The following is a 23,183-nucleotide window of genomic DNA, read 5'->3' on the forward strand; positions in this document are numbered from 1 at the left end:
TGCCAAGGAAGGGGATCCCTTGCCACGGCTAGTTCCTCCTTTCCCCCGATTCACTCATTCAGAAACATTCTGTCCTTGCTGTTCCTCGTGACAAAGCTGGAGCTGGAGCTGGAGCCTGAAAAGGCTGGAATTGTGTCACATACAAACAAATGAAAAGGCGTCGCATGGTGACTGAGGTTTCCTTGGAAACACATCTCCAAGGTTGGCGACAGGTCACCGGAGCCTGCAGGGATGTGCATGGCCATTTCTCCTCGGTGCTGCGAAAATAGAGTTGCAGAAGCTGCCTTGGGAAAGGGCAGGCTTAATTCTCCATCTTGTCCCTTGTTGGGGAAGGGCATTGGCTCAGTGGAGAGCACCTGAAAGTCCCAAGTTGGCAGGCAGAATGTTCCAAGTTCAATCCCCAATGGCATCTCCAGATAGCACTGGGAATGTCCAGGATCTAAAACCCTGGAGAGGAGCTGCCAGTCAGTGTAGACATTACTGAGCTAGATAGACCGGTGGTTTGATTTAGTATAGTAAATCAATAGCAGATTCCTATGTCCTCGCTGATTAGCAGAGCCTCTCTGGCACACCCCTTTCTCCCCATCACCCGCTATTTAACTGGATACCCTAGATGTTATACCATGGGGGTGGTATGTTGCCTTTCCAGGGGGCAGACACACTCCAGCAAGGTCTATTACCTACGTTCTTCTGGCTCTGAGCCCAAACCTCTATACAGTGGGAGCCAAAGCGCTCCATTTAAAGTGTGGAATTTGTTACCACAAAATTTAACGATAGCTGCCAACTTGTATAGCATTAAAAGGGGGTTACACAAATTCACAGAGAATAAGGCTACCAAAGACCACTAGTCACAAGACCTATGTCCCACCTGCAGTGTGTGGAAGGTAGTATATCCCTTTCAATCCCAGCTGCTGGGAATCCCTAGTGAGGCGGTTGCAGCTCCACTCTGGTCCTGCTTTCAGGTTCCCCACAGGCATCTGTTTGGCCTCTGGGAGAACAGAGTGCTGGCCTAGAATCATAGTTGGATGGGACCCCCCAGGGTCATCTAGTCCAACCCCCTACAATGCAGGAAGCTCAGCTAAAGCATCCCTGGCAGATGGCCACCCAACCTCTGCTTTAAAACTTCCGGGGAAGGAGAGCCCAACAACCTCCCAAGGAAGACTATTCCACTGTCAAACAGCTCTTGCTGTCAGAAAGTTATTCCTAATGATCAGTCGGAATCTCCTTTCTTGTAACTTGAAGCCGTTGGTTCAAGTTCTACCCTCCAGAGCAAGCAAAAACCAGCTCGCCCCATCTTCCATGTGACAGCCCTCAAGATAATGGAAGATGGCTCTCTTATCTCCTCTCAGTCTCCTCTTTTGAAGCCTGGAGATACTCAGCTCCTTCAACCATTCCTCATAAGGCTTGGTTTCCAGACCCTTGAGACCAAGTCTTGAGATCAAGATGGTTAGAATCATAGAGTTGGAAGAGACCACAAGGGTCATCCAGTCCAACCCCCTGCCAAGCAGGTTAGATGCACCATACGCCTGATCGACAAGCCATTCTTAAACCACCTATTCTCGGCTAACGTTTTCTCGGGACACATGTGGTTTACAGGCTGCCACTGAATTGGGCATGAAAAGTTTGCTACCGCCACCATGGCAAGATCCGTTTGCCCTTGCCAGCTGCCAAAACCTTGGGTTCTCCTGGCAGAGCAGACAAAAATGCCAGTCTCTGGCTTGCTCAGCTACTTTTGATTCCACCTCCTCTGTTCCTTTTTTTATTTATTTGATGACTCCCCCTCCTGTCTGTCTGTCACACACACACAAACACACATCCCTGGATCAGGTGGTGGCAGAGAGGAGCTCCCGACCAGCCCTGCTCAGAGTGTGCTGCAGAAAGATGGAAGGCGGGGGGGAGAGAAACACCCACATTCCCACCCAGGCACACACGTTCCAAGCCGAGTCACCAGTTGCTTCTGTTCTGCTGGCTGCACGGTGCCACTGCAACTGCGTAGAGGCTTGCAACAAAAACCCAGAAAAAAAACCCTTCAGTTCGGCTGGAAGAGGAGGAGGCAAGCAGTGGGAGAGGGAGAGAGATTGGAGTTCCTGGCCTGTGCATTCGGAAGCCCTATGCTGCCGCCTCAGCAGGCAGGGCCTGCTCCACCTTTCCAGCATGCAGCTGGAGGAAGAGAGGAAGCTGCGTATCGAGCAGGCACTGGCGTGGCTGAGGAGAGAACTGGTAAGGCAAAGCCCACTTCCCTTTGTGCACGTCGTCCCCAGGCAGAAAGGGGTAAGGCTCCTTGGGTGCTCGCAAGAGCAGCCCAGCAGGCAGGAGTTCAGCAGGTGAAGCTTTTTGAAGCTACTGGAATGCAAAAGGGTTCACTCGCAAGATTTGTGCCAGTCACCAAATGTTGAAAAGTGCAGGGGTGTGTTGAGGGAGCTGCCAGGTATCCACATAGCAAACCTTCTATTTCAGCTCTTGAGCTTCTCCAGCTGGCACAGAAGCTTAACCCCACTTTTCTATGCTGTTTGCAGAGCCTCAGGTACTCTCCTAAGTGATTTATTGCATTTGCATTCCAACCTTTTCTGCAAGATGCTTTGTGCAACATAAAGATCTCATTTGATCCACACGACAACCCTGCGAGGCAGGTTAGTCCTTGAGATGGCAATTGACCCAAGGGCTCTCAGTAAGCTGGTTGGGGACTGCAGGCAAGAGAGAGAAACAGAGACTCTGACTGCTTTGGCACAGAATTTATTCTTCTCTAGGAAGGGAGTTTCCAATCCTGGGAGCAGCCGCAAAGAAGGCCCTGTCTTCTAGGGCAGCTGGATGAAGGCCAGCTGGCTAATCCCGAATTTTAACTGAGCAGTGACAGTGTTCTTCACATGCCAGGTGTGTTAGAACTTGCTCTTCCATTTCCCAATATGAGCAGTTGGAGCTTCCCACCCCCACCCCGAAAGCCTGGCAATCTTTGAAAGGTGGGCACCGCGGGGCTTGCCACTGCTGCAACCAGCTTTCCTGCTTCCTAAAAGTGCCACACTGTCAAATGCTGCCACTGCCGCTCTGCGAGTGCTAGACAAACAGCACCCAGTTCCCTTGATTTTTAAACAAAACACCCAAGTGTGCCACCAACTTGGGTGGCTTTTAAAAGAGCATTTGAAAACTCATTGAGGATCAAGCTGTGAATGGCTACTGAGAAGATGCCTGTCTCTAAATGCCATTTTCTGGAAACTGCCCCTTAGAGGGGTGCAATAGAATAATGGATCTTTTCCGTGGTGGCTCCCTCTCCCCAGGGAGGCATGCCTAGAGCCACCGTTATTTTTAGGCAACAGGTGAAGAATTTCTCTTCTCCAGGGGTTTTGGCACTTAAATTTGGAAGAAAGGGGTGTGAAACAAAAATTAATGTCTTACAAATGGAAAGAGAAAGAGAGGAGAAATTGGGAAGGGGGAAGAGGAAATAGCCAGAAAAATCACAAATTCTGGAAGCTGGCAAAAAATGTGATTTGCACCACGAGGGCAAATGCACCCAGAGTGCTTGTTTCCCAGGCAGCAGACAGACTGAGTGTCTCTCTCCTGCTCAGCAGAGATGGAGAGGGTAAAGTTTCATTCCTTCCTCCTTAGTATTCATAGCTTTGCACAGCAGACTGAACACCCAGAGACTAACGCTGATCAAGGTGACTCAAAGGTCGAGATGGGATGATGAGCCGGATGGTGGGAGGAGGTGGATATCAGAGTGTATCTGCTATAAGCTCATTGGCACAGAGCTAATTTGTTTCTGAAACTGGAAGTGTCAGGATTTGGGCATGACAGGCAGCCATGTCTCCGAGGATTTGGCCAATGCTGACATCACTCAACAGGGAGGGAAAGTCACTTTGCGCATGCTCAATGACACCCTGCTTTAAGGTCACGTCACATTTCCAGGGCCTTGAAAGTACATTATCACTTTTGACACAGCCCTCAAATTATATCCAGTATGTGCCTCTTTAGAAACAGCAATATTGTCCACACTTTCTTTGAATAAGGGAGACATTTGTCATTTCAGCTGCTGCCAAATTTGTCGTGGGATTTGGGGGGGATGCAGTGTTGCAACAAAAGATGCCATTCGGGATGGAACCTTTTCTGATTCTCTGAAATCTTGTTCGTTTCAACATAACTTCGCCTTGCTCTTCTGCTCACAATGAGCATCCAAAGTTGATTATAACACTATCACAATTCACAAATACCCAAACAGTAGCAAACTAATCTCCCAAGAACCTCCAAAACAAAACAAAAAAACTCACTGAGAAACTAGGAAGGAGGGGTGAAGCTGGTCTCCCAGGGGAGGGAGAGAATTCCAGTGCCCAGACACAATGGCAGACCCTCCAAGTGTCCCTATTTTTGCTTTGACCATGTATGGCCCAATCCTTTGCCCGTTTACTCAGAAGGAAACCCTGCAATGTTCCACAGGGCTTACTCCCAAGTAGACGTGCAAAGAACTGCAGGTTAGATGTGACCGGAAAGCCTCCCGCCAAACACTTGTCGAAGCTACCATGCTACAGAGTCACTCAAATAATTCTCCCTTTCTTGCTTGTTTCCTCTTCTAGTTAGAAATGCAACTCCAGGACCAGGAGCTGCTGGATAAGTTGTTGCAGCTGCACACCACCTTACGGGAGCTGAAAGCAGAGTGCGCAGACTGGGAGAGCTCCGATCCAAACAGGGATGTGTTTGGGGCCAGAGCCCGCTCGAGTTCGGAGGACATGGGAGCCCCAGTCCTGTCAAGAAGGTCCCTCAAACTCGGAGCGACCAGGAGAAACTCCCTCCCATGACAAATCTAGGGTGGGTGCAAGGGCAGGGGGTCATCGGTCAGTGCAAACAGCTTCTTTGGCATTCCAGTGAAAAGTTTCCAGACTGTGTTGGTGCATTCAGAGGTGGAGAACATTGTGTTAGTTTTGCTGATCATAATGTCCTGTTTTCTGATGTCCAGCTTATGTCCTGTTTTCTGATGTTCCTGCAACACCTGGTGGCATTATGAAACAGTGGCTTCTTGACTGATATAGTACCAGCATCTTGCGCTAAATTTCATTCACACCAGTTGGAACAACAAGGAACATTAGTGGGCAACTTTGCTACCCCCCCCCACTCTTTCTGCATTTGCATTCTTCTGTGAAAACAGCAGGAAAGAACTATGTGCTGGAATACTGCCCCGAATTTCATCACTTTACTCCTGAAATTTACTGGGCTAAGGATGCTGCAAACTGACTTTTTTTTCTGGAATCAAATAACATGGAAATGAACACTAAACATGCACTACATGCCATTCCATTTACCAGATGTGGCTTCTATGTTGTGTGAAAGCCCAAATATAATGCAGAAATTAACTGTAGTTAATCGGGGAAACAGAATAAACTGCAGCTTGTGTGTGCCAGCGCAACCATCAAATACGAAAGAGGGAAAAATTCAAAATCAAATTCTGTGACTGGGAAGCAGTATACTGTATATTATTATTCAAATCAAGTGTTTGCATAACTAAGATATGTGTGCTTGCATTATGTCATGATTCTGCAGTCATGACTTGGCTTTTCAAATGATTCATCTTTGCATTTTTTTGCAGGGTGGCAGGAGGTGGGAGATGATGCCATTGCAGGCAGGTGGAGGAAACCCTAAACTGTTTCATCACCACCACCACCAGCAATGGCTTCAACATTGATAGTTATATAGTGCCAAAAAATACTAGGTCCATACAGTTACATTTTTAAAATATATATAACTCATTGCCTCTGTAAACCAGTATTTTTTTTCAATCTTCAAATCCAGATATTACAAGTTCATTAATAAATTAATAATAAATTACAAGTTCATTAATAAATTAATAATAAATTACAAGTTCATTAATAAATGTCGGTAATGATTTTTCTCTAAACACGTTAACTTTGCCACCTCAGTCAAGTACAATAGTTTTATCAGCCATTCCTCTAGCTGTATCATTCCATCTTTGTGCGTATAGCAATCTCACCGCTGCAATCATATATTGGAGCAATCTCCCATAATCCTTTTCCAGTTCTGTATCCATTAACCCTGAAAGAGTTCTGGCTTTAACTGAATATTAACTTTTAATATTTGCTGTATCAATGTATGTACTGTACATGTATCCATTTTTTTTAGCCTTTTCACATGTCCGCCAAGCATTATAAAATATGCCTTCGTGTAGTTGCCATTTCCAGCAAACATTTGAAACACCTTTATACATTCTGAATAGTTTCTCAGGTTGGATCTTAATGAGCGAATACTATAGTTAGCTGCAAGACAGAGAACCCAAAGTATTTTTTATCTTTCTTTAATCTTGTCCAGATGACAAGACACACACACACCCTCGGCGTCGCTGATGTGGTCCAAAGGAAATGAGAGCAATAGGTGGAACGTGTCCAGAGGAGGGAAACCAAAATGGTCAAAGGCCTGGAAACCATGCCTTATGAGGAACGGCTTAGGGAGCTGGGCATGTTTAGCCTGGAGAAGAGAAGGTTAAGGGGTAATATGATAGCCATGTTCAAATATATAAAATGATGTCATATAGAAGAGGGTGAAAGGTTGTTTTCTGCTGCTCCAGAGAAGCGGACACGGAGCAATGGATTCAAACTTCAAGAAAGAAGATTCCACCTAAACATTTGGAAGAACTTCCTGACAGTAAGAGCTGTTTGGCAGTGGAATTTGCTGCCAAGGAGCGTGGTGGAGTCTCCTTCTTTAGAGGTCTTTAAGCAGAGGCTTGACAGGCATATGTCAGGAATGCTTTGATGGTGTTTCCTGCTTGGCAGGGGGTTGGACTGGATGGCCCTTGTGGTCTCTTCCAACTCTATGATTCTATGAATCTACATACTCAGATTTCATGAAGGACTCCACTCTGGATTTGTGTACGGTTTACTCCTTAGCCTTTTCTTCTCCCAAAGATGTCCCGCAAGGCAGCAGAGATTTAGGATCAGAGTTTTCCTTCTCCTAGATGGGCTGCCATACCAGGCTGATGAGTCCCACCTGCCCCTAGTCGTACCTCCGTTTACGTAACCCTCTGGTTACGTAAACTTCGGGATGCGCACGTGGCAAACCTGGAAGTATTTTACTGGGTTTCGCTGCGTGCAGATGCGCAAAAGTGTTAGGCTGTTTCTGTGCATGTGCAGAAGCAGTCTGCACATGCGCAGAAGTGGTCCTCAGGTTGTGGAAACCTCAGGATCCGACCCGACCTCCGGAACGGATCCCGTCCGCAACTGGAGGCACCACTCTATTACTGGTAGATATATTTAGACTAGACTATTCACAGTCAGCCCTGAGTGCTCACTGGAAGGACAGATCCTGAAGCTGAGGCTCCAAGACTTTGGCCACCTCATGAGAAGAGAAGACTCCCTGGAAAAGACCCTGATGTTGGGAAAGATTGAGGGCACAAGGAGAAGGGGACGACAGAGGACGAGATGGTTGGACAGTGTTCTTGAAGCTACCAACATGAGTTTGACCAAACTGCGGGAGGCAGTGGAAGACAGGAGTGCCTGGCGTGCTATGGTCCATGGGGTCATGAAGAACCAGACACGACTAAACGACTAAACAACAACAACAACATTCACAGATTATTCTGCTCTATTAGCTGTTCTGCTATGCTTCTCCAATGTTGCTGCATTTTTGCTCTCTGGAGGGGCACCCCTGCACTATAGCACAATGAAAGCAGGACAAAAATAAATCCACCTGGGACATTTGAAGCACAGAAAGTTACAGGATTTCAGCAGGATGCTACGGGGCATGCATCGACTGGAAGCACAGCAGTTTGTCTGCGCCAAAACTTTTTGAGTCCCCTCCAAACAGTGTTGAAAGCAGGGTTGTGTATAACTGCCCTGGTCCCATCAGGAGAACAAATGCACAATAAAAGGGACACCTGGTGGAACCCTCTCTGTTGTGGTGGTGGTAGGGAACACACACATAAAACTGGGTATCAGATGGACAGGACAGAATCACTCCACCCTGAAACATTTTGTTGCAGATCCCACTTTTGTCTTCCAAATCCAACATCATAACAGCAGAAATGTTTATAGAAGGAAATATACTCCACTCCAGATGTTGCTGAATCCCCAACTTCCACCAGCCACAACAAGCATAGCCAATGACCAGGGATGATGGGAGTTGTAGTTCAGCAACATCAGGAGTGGGGGGCAAATGCCCTGCACATCTGCTGCACCCCAACAGCTTTCACACATCTCTTGGGGCTGTCACAAAGGTCCAGCACTACTGAGCATCACTCACCAGCAAGGCCATAGCATGGGTTGCTGGTGTCCGGCTCAGGGCAAATGTTGCGCCCCCCCCTGGTGGACTGGGCATCTGGGATGGGTGCCATGCAGGGAGCCTGCGCAGAGGGCAAACAGAACCGGCCTCCAATAGGCTCCTCACCAGCTGCTGCTGCCGCCATCCACCCATCTGCCCACTATGCTAACCCACCCGCTGCTACCAGGGCTCTGTGCCTGTCGCGGGGGCACCTGATTGTACCCCTTTAAAATGTGTGCCAGGGGCCATGGCCCCACCACTGCCGCTATTCCTTTATCTTAAAAGGTAAAGGGACCCCTGACCATTAGGTCCAGTCGTGACCTACTCTGGGGTTGCGTGCTCATCTCGCATTATTGGCCGAGGGAGCCGGCGTACAGCTTCCAGGTCATGTGGCCAGCATGACAAAGTTGCTTCTGGCAAACCAGAGCAGCACATGGAAACGCTGTTTACCTTCCCGCTGTAGCGGTTCCTATTTATCTACTTGCACTTTTACGTGCTTTCGAACTGCTAGGCTGGCAGGAGCTGGGACCAAGCAACGGGAGCTCACCCCGTCACAGGGATTCGAACCGCCGACCTTCTGATCAGCAAGCCCTAGGCCAGGCATAGGCAACCTTGGCTCTCCAGATGTTTTGGAACTACAACTCCCGTGATCCCTAGCTAACAGGGCCAGTGGTCAGGGATCATGGGAGTTGTAGTTCCAAAACATCTGGAGAGCCAAGGTTGCCCATGCCTGCCCTAGGCTCAGTGGTTTAACCACAGCGCCACCTGGGTCCCTATTCCTTTATCTTAACAGCAACCAAAAGAATGGTCCATATTTGTCAGAGGTGAAAATCCTTGTTACCGACAATATGACTTGGAGAACTGTAGAAGAACTACACAACTTTTAGAAGACATCTGAAGGCAGCCCTGTACCTGGAAGTTTTTAATGTTTGGTGTTTTACTGTGTTTTATATGTGCTGTAAGCCATCCAGTGTGGCTGGGGAAACCCAGCCAGGTGGACAAGGTGTAAATAAAATAATAGTAATAGTAATATCCCACCCACTCTTCTTCTTCTTCTTCTTCTTCTTCTTCTTCTTCTTCTTCTTCTTCTTCTTCTTCTTCCTCCTCCTCTTCCTCTTCTCCTCCTCTCCAGTATTCTCTTTGAACAGCAATTTTGCATAACAACTAGGATGGTCCTCAGTATCATTTTGCAAAGATTTTTTGTTATTATTTGTGTAAGGGGAAGAGAATACAGGGATCCTCCTCCCATCATCAAGAGCAGCTCCTCCAATAGCAGCAATGCCAGCGGGGAGGGGGAGGAGTCCAGTGAGGAAGGAGGAAGAGGGATGCAGGGCTCCGGCAACACAGAAGAGCCCCTGCTACACGTGAGGGAGGAAGAGAGGAGGGGGAAAGGGGGGAGAAGGAAAACATGGAGCGTAGACCCTTTTTTCCCCCGGTTCCGGAATTACGCAGGAGAAGGAGGGGAAGGAGGTTTGCCGTCCCGAGACTCTTATGCTGGAAGAAGTCGAGGCCGGTCCATTGCCGGATTCTGCATCGGACTAAGCAGACATGTTCTACACACCAGTTCCACTGTAAATAGACTGCACTAAATAAAACTGTCTAAAGACAAGAATGTGGAGCGTCGTTACTCTAGAGTAGTCCCAACAACAAGCTCTGACAATTTGCATAATATGGATAGATATTTTGATCCTATGCTATACTACACTGAAATGTTGAGATATTTCTTTGATAGTCCTTGAATCTTCCTGCCATACTTGTCATCCTCTCTTGTCACACCAGTGTGGCACATCACACCCTTTAAGAACCACTCCTCTAACCACAACACTACACTTCTGTCTCTCTCTCCGATTCTAATTTGCTGGAGAGCAGCCCAGGCAGAGGCCTGTTTTATAAAACCCTCAACAATAGTTTTATTGCTTGCTGACTGCCCTCTCTTCACAAACAGGCAGCCGCCTCTAGAAGCTTTCCAACCCCTCCTCTGGGGATCTGCTCATGCTGCAGGCTCTGGGAGTAAATAAACAGGCTGGTGTTATTTAGGAAGCTTGCCAAGATTGGGGGGGTGGGGAGAGAACACAAATTCGCCTCAGCAAAGCACATAAAGCACATAGGTCTGAGGGTTTTCACAGGCAACCAGGGTGCTGTTTTCAGCCCTCCTGAGCACACCAGAAATAACATTTCCCTTGGTGCAAGACAGCAGTGTCTTCCAGCTGCTCTAAAACCTGAAATTACAGAGGCAATGGCAAGTCATCATTTAGTTGGGGACTTTAATATGCCACACATACAGTCCCTGAAGACAGGTGGCGCTTTCTGCAGTTATATTTTGCAATATGCCACCAACACAATAATAAGCACATTAGTGAGGGATTTATGTTGATCTGTCCGCACATTATTCTGCTCTGTTGCTTGTTCTGTGAGGCTTCCCCAATGCTACCACATTATTGCCATATGGAATAGAAACACAGAACTGTAGAGCTGTGAGGGATCTTAAGGTTCATCATTCTAGTCCAGCCCTCTGTGATGCACTCTCTCAACACTATAGCGCAACAAAAGCAAGCCAACAAACTCTGGGTTGTATTTAAAATAGTGCTTTGGGTACGCAGAACAACTTGAGTTTCCTCCCATCTCCAACCTCCACATGCCATTTAAATCTGTTTGGGAGCCTCTTCTTAACTTCTTTGCTGTAACCAATTCATAGATACAGCAGAATTAACTTCCCCCAGTAGAGACTGATTAGGAGGCAAGACCTGGGTGGTGAATCCTGCATCTCGTGCAGAGATGCAACGGGTACATTAGGCTCATAGGGGATTTTATTTTAAAGTTATCCCTCGTGGCACATTAGGATTATGCTAGTGTATCCAGATTCCAGACACACAGTGTGGAAATTACTGAGATAATCTTCTGTTCAAGTCCTGCTAATACTGGCTCTTCTATGGGAAAAACCTCAGGGAAAGTTTTTCCCGTAGAAGAGAAAGTTTGCTTTTCCCTGAAAATACAGCACCACCTGCTGTCCAGATGTGATTAGTTCACTTTTGCAGTGTCCTGGGTAGGGAACTGGTGATCAAATTTATAGAGTACAGTACAGTTCTATAAAGACTATATGGGTGTCGCGGTTGAGCCAGGGGCGTAGCCAGGATGAAAATCAGGGGGGGCAAGGGGCGGGGAGCAAGGGGCGGGGACGGGGCCACATAGGAGCAGCCCGAAATCGGGCTGCTCCGACTCCCTCCTCCCCCTCCGCGATAGGAAGGGATGAGGGGGAGCCAGGATCAGCCCGAAATCGGGCTGCTCCGACTCCCTCCTCCCCCTCCGCGATAGGAAGGGATGAGGGGGAGCCAGGATCAGCCCGAAATCGGGCTGCTCCGACTCCCTCCTCCCCCTCCGCGATCGGAAGGGACGAGGGGGAGCCAGGATCAGCCCGAAATCGGGCTGCTCCGACTCCCTCCTCCCCCTCCGCGATAGGAAGGGACGAGGGGGAGCCAGGATCAGCCCGAAATCGGGCTGCTCCGACTCCCTCCTCCCCCTCCGCGATAGGATCGGACGAGGGGGAGCCAGGATCAGCCCGAAATCGGGCTGCTCCGATCCCCTCCTCCCCCTCTGCAATCGCTGGGGCAGGTGGAGGGAAAGCCCCAGAGCCGCGCAAAGCGTTTGGCTGGCTTTCCCTCCGCCCGCCCCACAGCCAGCCGGCTAGAAGGGACGTCTCCCTTCTCCCTTGCTGGCTGTGGGGCGGAGGGAGGGAAAGCCAGCCAAACGCTTTACGCAGCTCTGGTGCTTTCCCGCCGCCCGCCCCACAGCCAGCCAGGGAGAAGGGAGACGGCACCGGGCGGGCAGTGGGGCAGGCTGGCCAGTGGCCCTGCTTCTAGGGGGGGCAATTGCCCCCTCCTGCCCCCCTGCCTACGCCCATGGGTTGAGCCCTGTCTGGACTCAGAAGTGCCGAGTCTAGTTGGGCCAGCCTGCAGCTAACTTACCAGACAATGAAGAGTCAGGAAAACTGCTTAACAGTTACATGCACATGTCACATGCTGAACAAAGTTTTGTTGTTGTTGTTTAGTCGTGTCCGACTCTTCATGACCCCATGGACCAGAGCACGCCATTTAGTGTGGCAAAATATATATTTTTAAGTTACAAAAATAATGAAATATTAACACTCACCTTAAAATACACAAGGAAGCAGTCCAAATAAAACAATGCAGTAATGAAACAGGAGATTCCAGGGTAACAACTAATTGCTCTAACAATTCATTGTTATAACGCCAAGAGGTCCAACATGAGAATGGGCCTTTTCTGTGGTGATCCCTCGTTTGTGGAATGCTCTCCCCGGGCAAGCTTGCCAGGTGCCTATGCTACTTATCTATAGGCACCAAGTAAAAACCATTCCTCTTCTCTCAGACCTTTGGTGAATTATTTGGTGAATTATTTACCTTTGGTGAAATTTTTAATGTCTAATGTTTTACAATGTTTTATGTGTTGTAAGCCGCCCAGAGTGGCTGGGGAAACCCAGCTAGATGGGCAGGGTATAAATAATACAATTATTATTAATAATGATAATTTAAACTTTGTGGGGGGGTACCTTGGGGGTACCAAGAGGGGGGCAGCTGCCCCCCAAATCCTCAAAAGGTATTGAAAGACATAAAAAATACTCATTTAACTGAGGTTCTGCCCCTCCAACAAAATCCTGCCCCCCCATAATGTCCTCTTGGGGGGATTTTTTTTACCTGTGATCTCCCCCCCAAAAGTGGAACAACTTTTTGGGTGATCTATGGGGGGGGGTACTGCTTTTGTCATTACTATGTTATGTATTTTTGTGTTCTTATATTGTAAACCACCCTGTGATCTTCGGATGAAGGGCAGTATAGAAATTTTAATAATAATAATAATAATAACTATTCCAAGATCCAGCCACCTTAGGCCACTCCCACATGTGCTCATACCAATTATAATTTGCTTATTTGGAAAGGGCTGGTGCAATTCCTCTTCAGGTACCTGGGCTAAGCTCTGCAGCGCCTGGATGTCGTCTTCCTCTTCCGCCTCGCCTTGAAACACCCACCAAGGTCTCTCCATCTCTCTTGCACGACCTACGAAGGTCCAGCGCACCTTACACGAGCTGCGCGTGCGCAGCTGGACGAGGAAGGCGATAAGAAGAGACGAACCTCTCATGACACGCATGCGCACCCCTCGGAAGGTCCTTTCCCCCTCGGCTGGGAAAAGACCTTGAGGGGGGCGGGGTCCGCAAGCGGAGAGAGCGCATGCGTGGCGGGCGGGCTGCTCAAGATACCCGCGAAGCTCCGCCCCTTTTCACACAAACGCCTCAGAAAAGGCGCCGAAATCTCTTATTTTAAAAAATTTCTGACGGTTTCCTGAACTTTGTTAGCACACTCCCTCTTTTACATTTAGTACTTCTTTTACATTCTTTTCCCGACTCCTCATACTCGCCTCACTTAAAACCCGCCTTTAAAAAACCCACCTCAAGTCCGCCTCGCCTCGCGGGAATCGGCAGCCCCCTCAGCGCCGACACGTGTAGGGAAAATAAACACGCGACGGGAGACTCACACGAGACCCGCTCACCCTCAACCATGATAGGAATCTAGGACGTTGGGGGAATGGCGGGCCTTTTCCTTCACGGGTTCAGGAAAGGTTGGATGGCCCTTAGGGTTCCCTTCCAAATCAGCGACTCAGTAATAATAATAATAATGAGGATAAATAAATGCTGACATTAACCTGCAACGTGGGATCCACGTTTAATCATGACTATTATCATGAGCTCCAGAAACCCTCCTCCCACTTCTTTCTATTAAGCCTATTATTATTATTATTATTATTATTATTATTATTATTATTATTATTATTTCCTTTTCCTCAGGGGCCTTAATGAGCCTCCCAATCTCCCGCAGCTCCTCCTCCTCGGCGCCACTCCTGTGGTAATTTAACGCAGCCGTCTTCATTTCCTCCTCTCTTAAGCAGCCTGACTCCGAATCAAGGCTGCCCCCTCCGTGTGCACGCGCCTTGCTGCCCTTTGCTTCGGACCCGGGTCTCTCTCTCTCTCTCCGTTCGTGTTTGAATTTTGAATTCACTGGGAAGGTTGGTTGGACACCCCACCCCCACCCCGCTTGGAGGTTTGTAAGCAGACGTTGGACGGCCGGCTGTCTTGGATTCTTCCTCTGTGATTCCCGGGTTGGGCTGGATGACCCTCGGAGTTCCCTCGCCGCTTCTGCGATTCTAGGGGACGATCATACAGGCGGGGGAAGGTCCTCTGGCGCGTGTTGTGTTGTCCATTCATGGGAAGCGAGGCCTCTCTGTCTGGAAGCATTTTAGAACCAGTGATTTTATTCTTTTTAAAAAAAATGTTTAGGGGTACTCTCATTTTGACTCAAGAAAAATCACCATTTTATAGTTCGAATCGGGAAAAATAAATACAGTAAATGGACAAAAGTACAAAGATTCACAGAATGTTTAGGGGGGGTGCAGGGGCCGGATTGAGGTTTGATGAGGCCCTAAGCTACTGAAGGTAATGGGGCCCTTTATATGTCCAGCTGTCCTTTGTCGCTGTTTTTTGTGTTAAATATATACTATATGGTAATTGATGGACCTAATAGGTATCTAAAGCCATTTGCACATTGTTATCTTATATTTTGGAAATGTACATCCGGGTGTTTTTTTCATTTACAGTTTTTTTGGGGGGGGTCAAGAGAGTGGGGCCCTAAACTATAGCTTGTTTAGCGTTAGGTTATACATAAATACATAAACCCCTGCGTACCCCCATAAAGAAAGCACTGAACTGTTGGCTTCTAACCTAATACCGTATTGCCATTTCTATGCAGGCACACAATTGCCCTCTTTGCAGTTCTTCACTTAGTGCTGATTTGTGGTGGCCAGAATGAATCGTGCGCTGTACCTTTAAAACACATGGCTTCCTTCACAATGAACCTGGGGATCTGTAGAAGCAGGATGCTGACCTAAACTTTTGGTCTCATCTTACGATTTATCCTTTTCTCCCTTATGCCTCCTAAATTGTTCTTTTATTCATTCGTTCTCACCCTCTTCCGTGTTTTGCCCTAATCTTTTTTGTTCTACTATAGCACAAGAACTTCTGGTGCTCTAGTGATTCTCAAAAATGCATATGGTGTTTTTGTTTTTCTGTTTCGTTTCTTCTGTTCTGGGTTTTTAGTTTTTTCTTTCTGATTCCTAAAAACAAAACACTGAGCCCAAAACTACATCTACTGATTTTGGTTTGTGTGTGTGTGTGTGTGTGTGTGTGTGTGTAGGGAGCCAGCCAGAGTGGCTGGGGCAACGCAGCCAGGTGGGTGGGGTATTATTTTTATTTTTATTTTATTTTGCAGGAATGTCCCAAGCTTCAGCTACAATCTTAGAGACTTCACCCGCAAGTTAATCTCTTTGGACTTACTTTTGAGCAGGTGCATCTAGGCTTGTTCAGTGCTGCAACTTCCAGGTGAAAATGCTTAGAAATACTGTAGCCTTGGCAAATGGCACATCGTTTATTGAATTACATTCTATAAATCTCATGTTTTATTGTTTTTAATAAGTATAAAAATTGTTTACCGTCATACTCTGAAGTAGACCCACTGAATTTAATGAGTAACTTTTCTGTTGATTTAAATGGGAGTATGCCTTTGTTGGATACCAACCTTGGTGTTTCAGAAAATTCACTTAATTATGTGTTGTTGTTTTCTGATGTAATCATTTTGTTTTGGGTGGTTATTTGTTGCAATTGTTATGAGTTTGAGGGTTCCAGACTTCTCTAACTTCCTGGCTCCAGTATTAGAATATAATCAAGGCTTTTGTAATGTTGAAGCTCTGAAGCCCTCCATAAGCTCAGGTTGTAAATATGTGTAAAGGAGCCATATATCATAGCGGCACCATAGTCTCTGTTGTGCCTCATTCCCAAAAGGAAACATAAACCCTGGTTTAAGTGCCTGGATGAAGACAGGAGTGCCTGGCGTGCTCTGGTCCATGGGGTCACGAAGCGTCGGGCACGACTGAACAACTAAACAAAACAACAAAGTGCCTGGAACCCCTTAAATCTCTCATTGCTCTGAGATTGAGGTGGCGTGCAACAGTCTTGCATGGAGAAGAATACGAAATATGTACAAATGATATTATGTACAGAAGTAGCTAATCAACCTTATTTGTTTTTGTTATAAAGCAGGGGTCCCCAAACTACGGCCCCCGGGCCGGATGCGGCCCAATCGGCCTTCCAATCCGGCCCGCGACGACCCCCGCCGCCCGCTGCCGCCGCCCGCTCTCACGGCGCGCGGCGCAGCGGCGATCATAAAAAATGGCCAAAAAATCGCCGAAAATCCTTTGTGCGCATGCGTATGGGCCTCTCCTGACCCGGAAGAGGTCATTTCTGGTGCACTTCCGGGTCAGGGGAGGCCCATACGCATGCGCACAAGCGATTTTCGGTGATTTTTTTCCCGCACGGGCGCGTGTGCGCATGCGCACGGGCGCGCACTCCCCCGCCCTCCGGCCCGCTGCGCGCGCACTCCCCTGCCCTCCGGCCCACCGCGCGGTCGGCGCGGCGGGCACCGGCCCGCCGCACGGTAAGTCTGGGGACCCCTGTTATAAAGCTACCTAGCTTTTGTACACAGCCATTTATTTGTTTAAAACAATTTGCAAGGCTGCAGAGCTTGGAAATCTTAAGCAAAAACAAATCATTTACTGCAAATCAAGGTTGTTGGTTTTTTTGTTTTGTTTTTGCTTAATAGCTTTGAAAATGATACAAAAACGACACATTCAGCGTTTAATATACGGTATGTTGTTCTGTTTCCCCCGTTCAGGTCATCAAGTTAAAGAACAGTCTTGGCAAAATGTTCTACACGCAGCTGCTTATGAATAAGCGTGGGCCTTTGGCCAAGATATGGTTGGCTGCTCACTGGGATAAGAAACTCAAAAAATCTCATATATTTGAATGCAATTTAGAGAAGACTATTGAAAATATGCTCTGCCCAAAGGTTTGATCCTCACTGAGATGTCTTATAAAAATCTGCTGTAGAAATGTTCCTAAGGTTCTACCCATCGCTATGGGGTATACGCCACTGCATCCTTTGTTGATTTGAACCAGGGTTAGCCATGGGATGCTAAGAAACTGCTGTCCACTCCAAATTTAATACACATGCACTTTAATTTTTTCCTCTCTGCAGTGATGCTTAATAGAATTGCTATTATTATAAATGTCACCTGACATTTCCTCAAATATATGAAAGGAGTTGTGGGAGAAGGTCGGCGGTTCGAATCCCCGCGACAGGGTGAGCTCCCGTTGCTCGGTCCCAGCTCCTGCCAACCTAGCAGTTTGAAAGCACGCCAAAAAAGTGCAAGTAGATAAATACCAGAGGTACCGCTCCGGCAGGAAGGTAAACAGCGTTTCCGTGCGCTGCTCTGGTTTCCAGAAGTGGCTTAGTCATGCTGGCCACATGACCCGGAAAAGCTGTCTGCGGGCAAACGCCGGCTCCCTCGGCCTGTAAAGTGAGATGGGCGCCGCAACCCCAGAGTCATCTGCGACTGGACTTAACTGCCAGGGGTCCTTTACCTTTTTTAAAAAACCTCGCCCTCTGCGCTGTGAAAGCCCATAGGGTAGCTTACTAAAATATAAAAAGAACAATAAAAAGGGTAGGAAGACAGTTACTTCTTGGGACACCTCAGAAGGTGAAACTTTCTCGTTACCTGGGAGTTACCTGGTTTGCAGCAATCTAAAGGAGTACCATCAGCCAGATGCACATTTATTATATTAAGATTTCTGCTCCTCTTTGAGAAGCTATTGCCTTTCACCTGTGGTGAGGTGTGCAAATAAATATTCACAGACCACATCTCCCTTCATCCCTGAACATTGGCCTTACTTATAGGAGTGGTAGTTCAAATCAACTAGAGGGCACAATGTTGGCATCCTATTGGCTGCCCCTATCATTCCTGTCAAACTTGTTACATCTGTTTACTGTTTTACTGTTGTTGTTGTTGTTTTAAATAGCTACAAGACTTATCTAGCTAGTTAGTTATTGATGCAACAGAAGCTTAAAGCCTTTAGGGCTTTTTGAGAAAACGGACAACAAAGGGCAGACATAATAGCAGCTCATAAAATGAATCATGGTGAGGGGAAAATGAAGATAATTTCCCCTCCTCTCCCACGATTCCTGAACTCGGGGAAATCCAATGCTACTGATTGGCAGTGGATTCAGGATAGACAAAAGAAGAGGGTAATCCATATTGCAAAGCATAATTCATATATCGAAATATAGCCGCAGAATGTAATCATGGCCACTAGCTTAGATGGCTTTAAAGGGGGGGGGGGAGTGAAATTCATGGTGGACAGGTCTGTCAGTGACTGAACCGAGATGCTTCAGAAGCAATATACCAGTTTCTCGGGGTCAAGGGTGGGAGAACTATTCTTCCTGTCCTGTTTTAAGGGCTTCCCAGAGGCACCTGGGGGACCCCTGTAAGAAGCAAGATGCTGAACTAAATTGCCTTTGGTCAGATTCAGCAGGTCTCTTATGTTCTTATTTATCGTGTTCTTTCCCACAAACATCAATATTAAATAATGTAAACATTTCTTCCAAGTTTAAACTTGCCCTGCGAACCTCAGGACACCTCTTGTTAGGGGTGGTGCGGATCTACCACAGAAAAACCAAGTACCTCTTGTCCGACTGCAATGAAGCTCTCCTTAAAATGCAGTCAGCCTTTCGTCCAGGTATGCTCGCATCCCCTGTTCACCTAGGGTTTCTTATGTATTACTACATACCAGGGGAGCAGTTAGATTTCTTTGGGTCCTCTAGCAAATTATATCATTTTGTGTACTCCAAAAGGTATTATTAACACAGCTATTCATAGCTGTTCTCTTCCAGAACAAGGAATGGTCTGCAACACCCATTATCCGCGGGTGCAGTTCAAATAAGACTAGAGGATTAGAAAGAATTTTTACATTGATGATGCAGGATACAGTCCCGTACTCAGTTACTTGCTAGTAGTAAGCTCCATTGAACTGAAAGGGACTTACCTCTGAGTGGGCAGGTATAAGATTTTTCTCTAAGTGGCCACTTATCCACTGAAAACCACTGGAGAGCCTGCTGAAAATTATTGACATGAATGACAGTTAAGTTTCATCCCAGTCCGGTGATTCCTTGTATGATTGGGGCTTTCAGTGTTCACCTGCATTTTTATATTCAATAGAATTGATTGTTCCTCTTATGCTTTTGCTTAATTAATGCTTATATCAATCCTTTGTAATCTTGAATAGGAAATGACACAAAAATGTGAATGACACTGCCCCCCCCAGCTTTGTTTTTAGCATATTTTATGCCCTTGGGCAATTACTTGGGACCCAGTTGGTGCTGTGGTTAAACCACTGAGCCTAGGGCTTGCTGATCAGAAGGTCGGCGGTTCGAATCCCTGTGACGGGGTGAGCTCCCGTTGCTCGGTCCCAGCTCCTGCCAACCGAGCAGTTCGAAAGCACGTCAAAGTGCAAGTAGATAAATAGGTACCGCTCCAGCGGGAAGGTAAACATCGTTTCCATGTGCTGCTCTGGTTTGCCAGAAGCGGCTTTGTCATGCTGGCCACATGACCTGGAAGGTATACGCCGGCTCCCTCGGCCAATAATGCGAGATGAGCGCGCAACCCCAGAGTCGGTCACAACTGGACCTAATGGTCAGGGGTCCCCTTTACCCTTTTTATGCCCTTGGGCAATTACTTGTACCTTTATATCCTGCAGGAGACATACGGTATATAATAAATACAATTGCAGCATACCACAATTAATCCTGTGCTATATTTCCCTTTAGGACTTGTTGATCTCCCAGAAGGAAACTTAGAATTGAATTATGATGCCATCACATTGCCTGAAATATTTCATGATTTTGACACACAACTCCCTGAGGTGAAGTACGTGCTTTTCAGTTTTTTTATTTTTTGAAGCTTCCTTGGGATGCATCTATGGCTGGCAGTTTTTCACATGGATGACTCATCCTCATGTGAGGAAGATGTGGGTCCATGATTGCTTCCAAATATCTGTCACTTTGTGCATTTTGCATGATTTATCTGGACAGAAGAATTAAAAAAAAATGTTTTTAAAGTAAGCAGGATTATTACTGCCAGAGCAATACACAGAAGCAGTCCAATATCACTGTGTTCATAATATGTGTATTATAGAAACCCCAAATGAATGAAAATAGTAATAGAAGCAGCGCTGCATTTATTGAGTGTTTTTCTCCTGGGGTGCTTTGGCAGAAAGTCAGTGTTATGTTTAGTTAGGTAGTCATTGTCAACCAGGCACCTTCCAATTGTTTTAGATTCCAAATTGTAGTTCATAACAGCTGGAGGGGGCACTAGGTTGGCAATGTCTGTGGTAAGGGTACGAATAATATAATATATAAAATATTAGTTCATTGCGGGTATTTTCTGGATGTTAGGAGTTGTAAGCAAAATATGCCCCTCTTCATGGGATCCTCTTGTGGGAGGAGGGGGCTCCTGGAGGGGGGTGGGAGAGGGTGGAAATTATGTTCTTTATGTGTATGTTCTTTTTATTATGTAAAACCAATAAAAAATTATTTTTTAAAAAAATATGCCCCTGTTATATAACACATACAAGCACACTTTTTCAGTTGAATCACTTCTTTCCAGATAAAGTCACTTTTTCCCCTTAGCGCCATTGATGTTGCTGAACATTTTACACTGAACCAGAGCAGAGTTGAGGACATCACTTTGCTGGAAGAGGATTATAGACGGGATCTACTTCTCCAGGGTGATAGTTTTGGTGAGGTGGCTGTTCTTTCTTCAAAAGTCAGAATATGAATGCTCACTTGGTTGGAGCGTAGTGCTGATAATGCCAAGGTTGCAGGTTCGATCCCCGTATGGGACAGCTGCATATTCCTGCATTGCAGGGGGTTGGGCTACTAGATGACCCTCAGGGTCCCTTCTAACTATACAATTCTATGATTCTGTGTTAGGTTTTAACTGGCCCATTTGCAATACAAAGGCCTCATCTATAATCGAATCGCCTTTGCTGATGACTGAAAATTATGAACTGAGTACCACACCAAAGAATAGATCTGTTTTTCAATCAGGCAGCCTGCATGCCTTTTGCACTAAAGAATTATATCAGCTTGGGCAGAAGGCAAATTTCTGCTTAGCTGATTTTAACCTTTGATGTTGATGAAAATCCCACTCAGATTTTATACACCTTTAGAGAGAAGATGCCATCGTCACTAACGGCAGCATAACATCCAGATCAAATAGTGATTTTCATTGGAACCTCAGCACAGGGGAGAATCTTCCTCTGCCTTTACCATAGTCCTGATTCTCCCAGACCCATACCTGGTACATGGGCATAGCCAGGATTTTTGTTAGCAGGGGGCAGGACTTTGTTAAGGGAGACAGAACCGACGTGATTGGTCAGTTAGTTAAGTATTTCTATTGTTTTACTTGGTGGGGGGGGAGCTGCCCCCTGCCTCCCCCTTGGCTACGCCCATGGCTTGGTATTTTTAAAATTGAAAATAAAAAGCCAGATATGTGATGGTGCATTTCACATCTTGTTAGGCCCCCAATGTGTTTAATATATGGTGATGATTCAGTCTTAACTTTCAGAGGTTACATGTAGGTTTAATTCTTTTTTTTTTTTGCATTTGATGGATTTCTTTTCAAAACTGTTTAATTTTTTTAAAAGAGACATTTTAAAGAAAATTGTAGTGAAATTAAAGGTCAATATTAAACTTAAAATGTTGGTTTTTATCCATCCTGCTATATACCATATGTCTTGTGTGTATATCTGTATCCATATATATATATATATACACTTGAAACCACTCACTCACTTGCAGGGTAGAGGGAGAGAGAGAAGTTACCACTAGCCTTTCATATGTGCTTTTTCAGGTGAAGAAATTGAAATGCCGAGGCAGCAGGGCTTTCTCAATGACAGCCTAGTGGCTATTTCTGGTGCCCTCTTGACTGATCACAGTTCTTTGAGCTTCACTGAAGACAAAATGGCGTTTGCTGAAGATGCCCATTCATTCAAGTATGATGGGTTTGGAGATGAAGGAGCTGCAGGCAATATGATTGGTACATATGAACAAAATCCAACAGGCGCACAAGTAACTGGGAGCTTTTCCTGAATGTCCCACCCAGAAAAGAAATGAATGTGACTTAAGCATGAGCCACTGCCTAGTCCTGCACTTCAGAAATTATGATCTGACATTTCTACACTACCTCCTAAATATTATGGGGCAGTTGACAATATAAAGGCAACCGCGCCCCTGCCCCCGTAAAACATACAGTTTTGAATACATGTATGTACTTAGTGAAATATAGAATGGACTTTAAAATTATTTGTACCACAACCCCAAAGTTTCCACATAGAATGTGCCCTCTTGACCCTTGCTCTTCATTGCTGATTAAAGCTAGCAGGTGGGGCAGGGGGCATGGCTGTGGGTTCAGGGTGTGATGAACACATCTTTGTGTGAGGGGGTGATACCTGCTGCCTTGAATTAGGTAATAGTGAGGCCGGGGTGGGATGGGGGGTGGCTAATGCCTTGTTTCCCTGCCTTCCGTGCTTTGTTGAAATCTTTTTCCAGGGCTGCTAGCGTTAGATTAGCCTGCAGAAGGAGGAACCATTCTAGCTAGAATAGGAGTTGGTGCTTGGTGTTATTCTGCCTGCCTTGCTTTCCTGGAATCTTTCTCCCAGATAAGCCCTAATAGAGCTGTAACCCCCCCCCCCCACACACACACACCCAATGTATAAAGTAATAGTATCTTGTAAACCAGTTAAGTCCATTTTCCTTTAAGATGCTGTTCTTGGAGGTGAGCCGAATGACCACGTTATTACAGACCTCAACATGGAGGAAGAATTTACTTTACTCCAAGAGCTTCCGACTGAGAATACAGCAGGTTTGTTATTTCCAGAGATGGCTCTGTGAGTTTAACAGCAAAAACAACAACATGGTTGT

At 46.4% G+C, this 23,183-nt stretch overlaps 2 protein-coding genes across 2 annotated transcripts in view; both read left to right on the plus strand.

Moving 5' to 3' along the window:
- The first annotated feature begins 2,050 nt into the window (after window positions 1-2,050).
- On the plus strand, window positions 2,051-5,433 carry C7H20orf202 (chromosome 7 C20orf202 homolog). The gene is made up of 2 exons (XM_035123256.1): window positions 2,051-2,220; window positions 4,563-5,433. Exons 1-2 carry the CDS (start codon window positions 2,155-2,157, stop codon window positions 4,782-4,784), a joined length of 288 nt encoding a protein of 95 aa, XP_034979147.1. The 5' UTR covers window positions 2,051-2,154; the 3' UTR covers window positions 4,785-5,433.
- Window positions 5,434-17,028: 11,595 nt separating this feature from the next.
- Window positions 17,029-23,183, plus strand: part of RAD21L1 (RAD21 cohesin complex component like 1) — a 29,772-nt gene continuing 23,617 nt past the window's right edge. Inside the window, exons 1-6 of the mRNA XM_060277369.1 lie at window positions 17,029-17,213; window positions 18,811-18,940; window positions 20,028-20,127; window positions 20,889-20,998; window positions 22,114-22,299; window positions 23,023-23,124. Of these exons, the coding sequence (XP_060133352.1) occupies window positions 17,070-17,213; window positions 18,811-18,940; window positions 20,028-20,127; window positions 20,889-20,998; window positions 22,114-22,299; window positions 23,023-23,124 (772 nt within the window). The 5' untranslated portion in view covers window positions 17,029-17,069. The remainder of the gene's footprint in view (window positions 17,214-18,810; window positions 18,941-20,027; window positions 20,128-20,888; window positions 20,999-22,113; window positions 22,300-23,022; window positions 23,125-23,183) is intronic.

Source organism: Zootoca vivipara, chromosome 7 (assembly GCF_963506605.1).
Source record: "Zootoca vivipara chromosome 7, rZooViv1.1, whole genome shotgun sequence".
In the NCBI taxonomy this organism is placed as follows: Eukaryota; Metazoa; Chordata; class Lepidosauria; order Squamata; family Lacertidae; genus Zootoca; species Zootoca vivipara.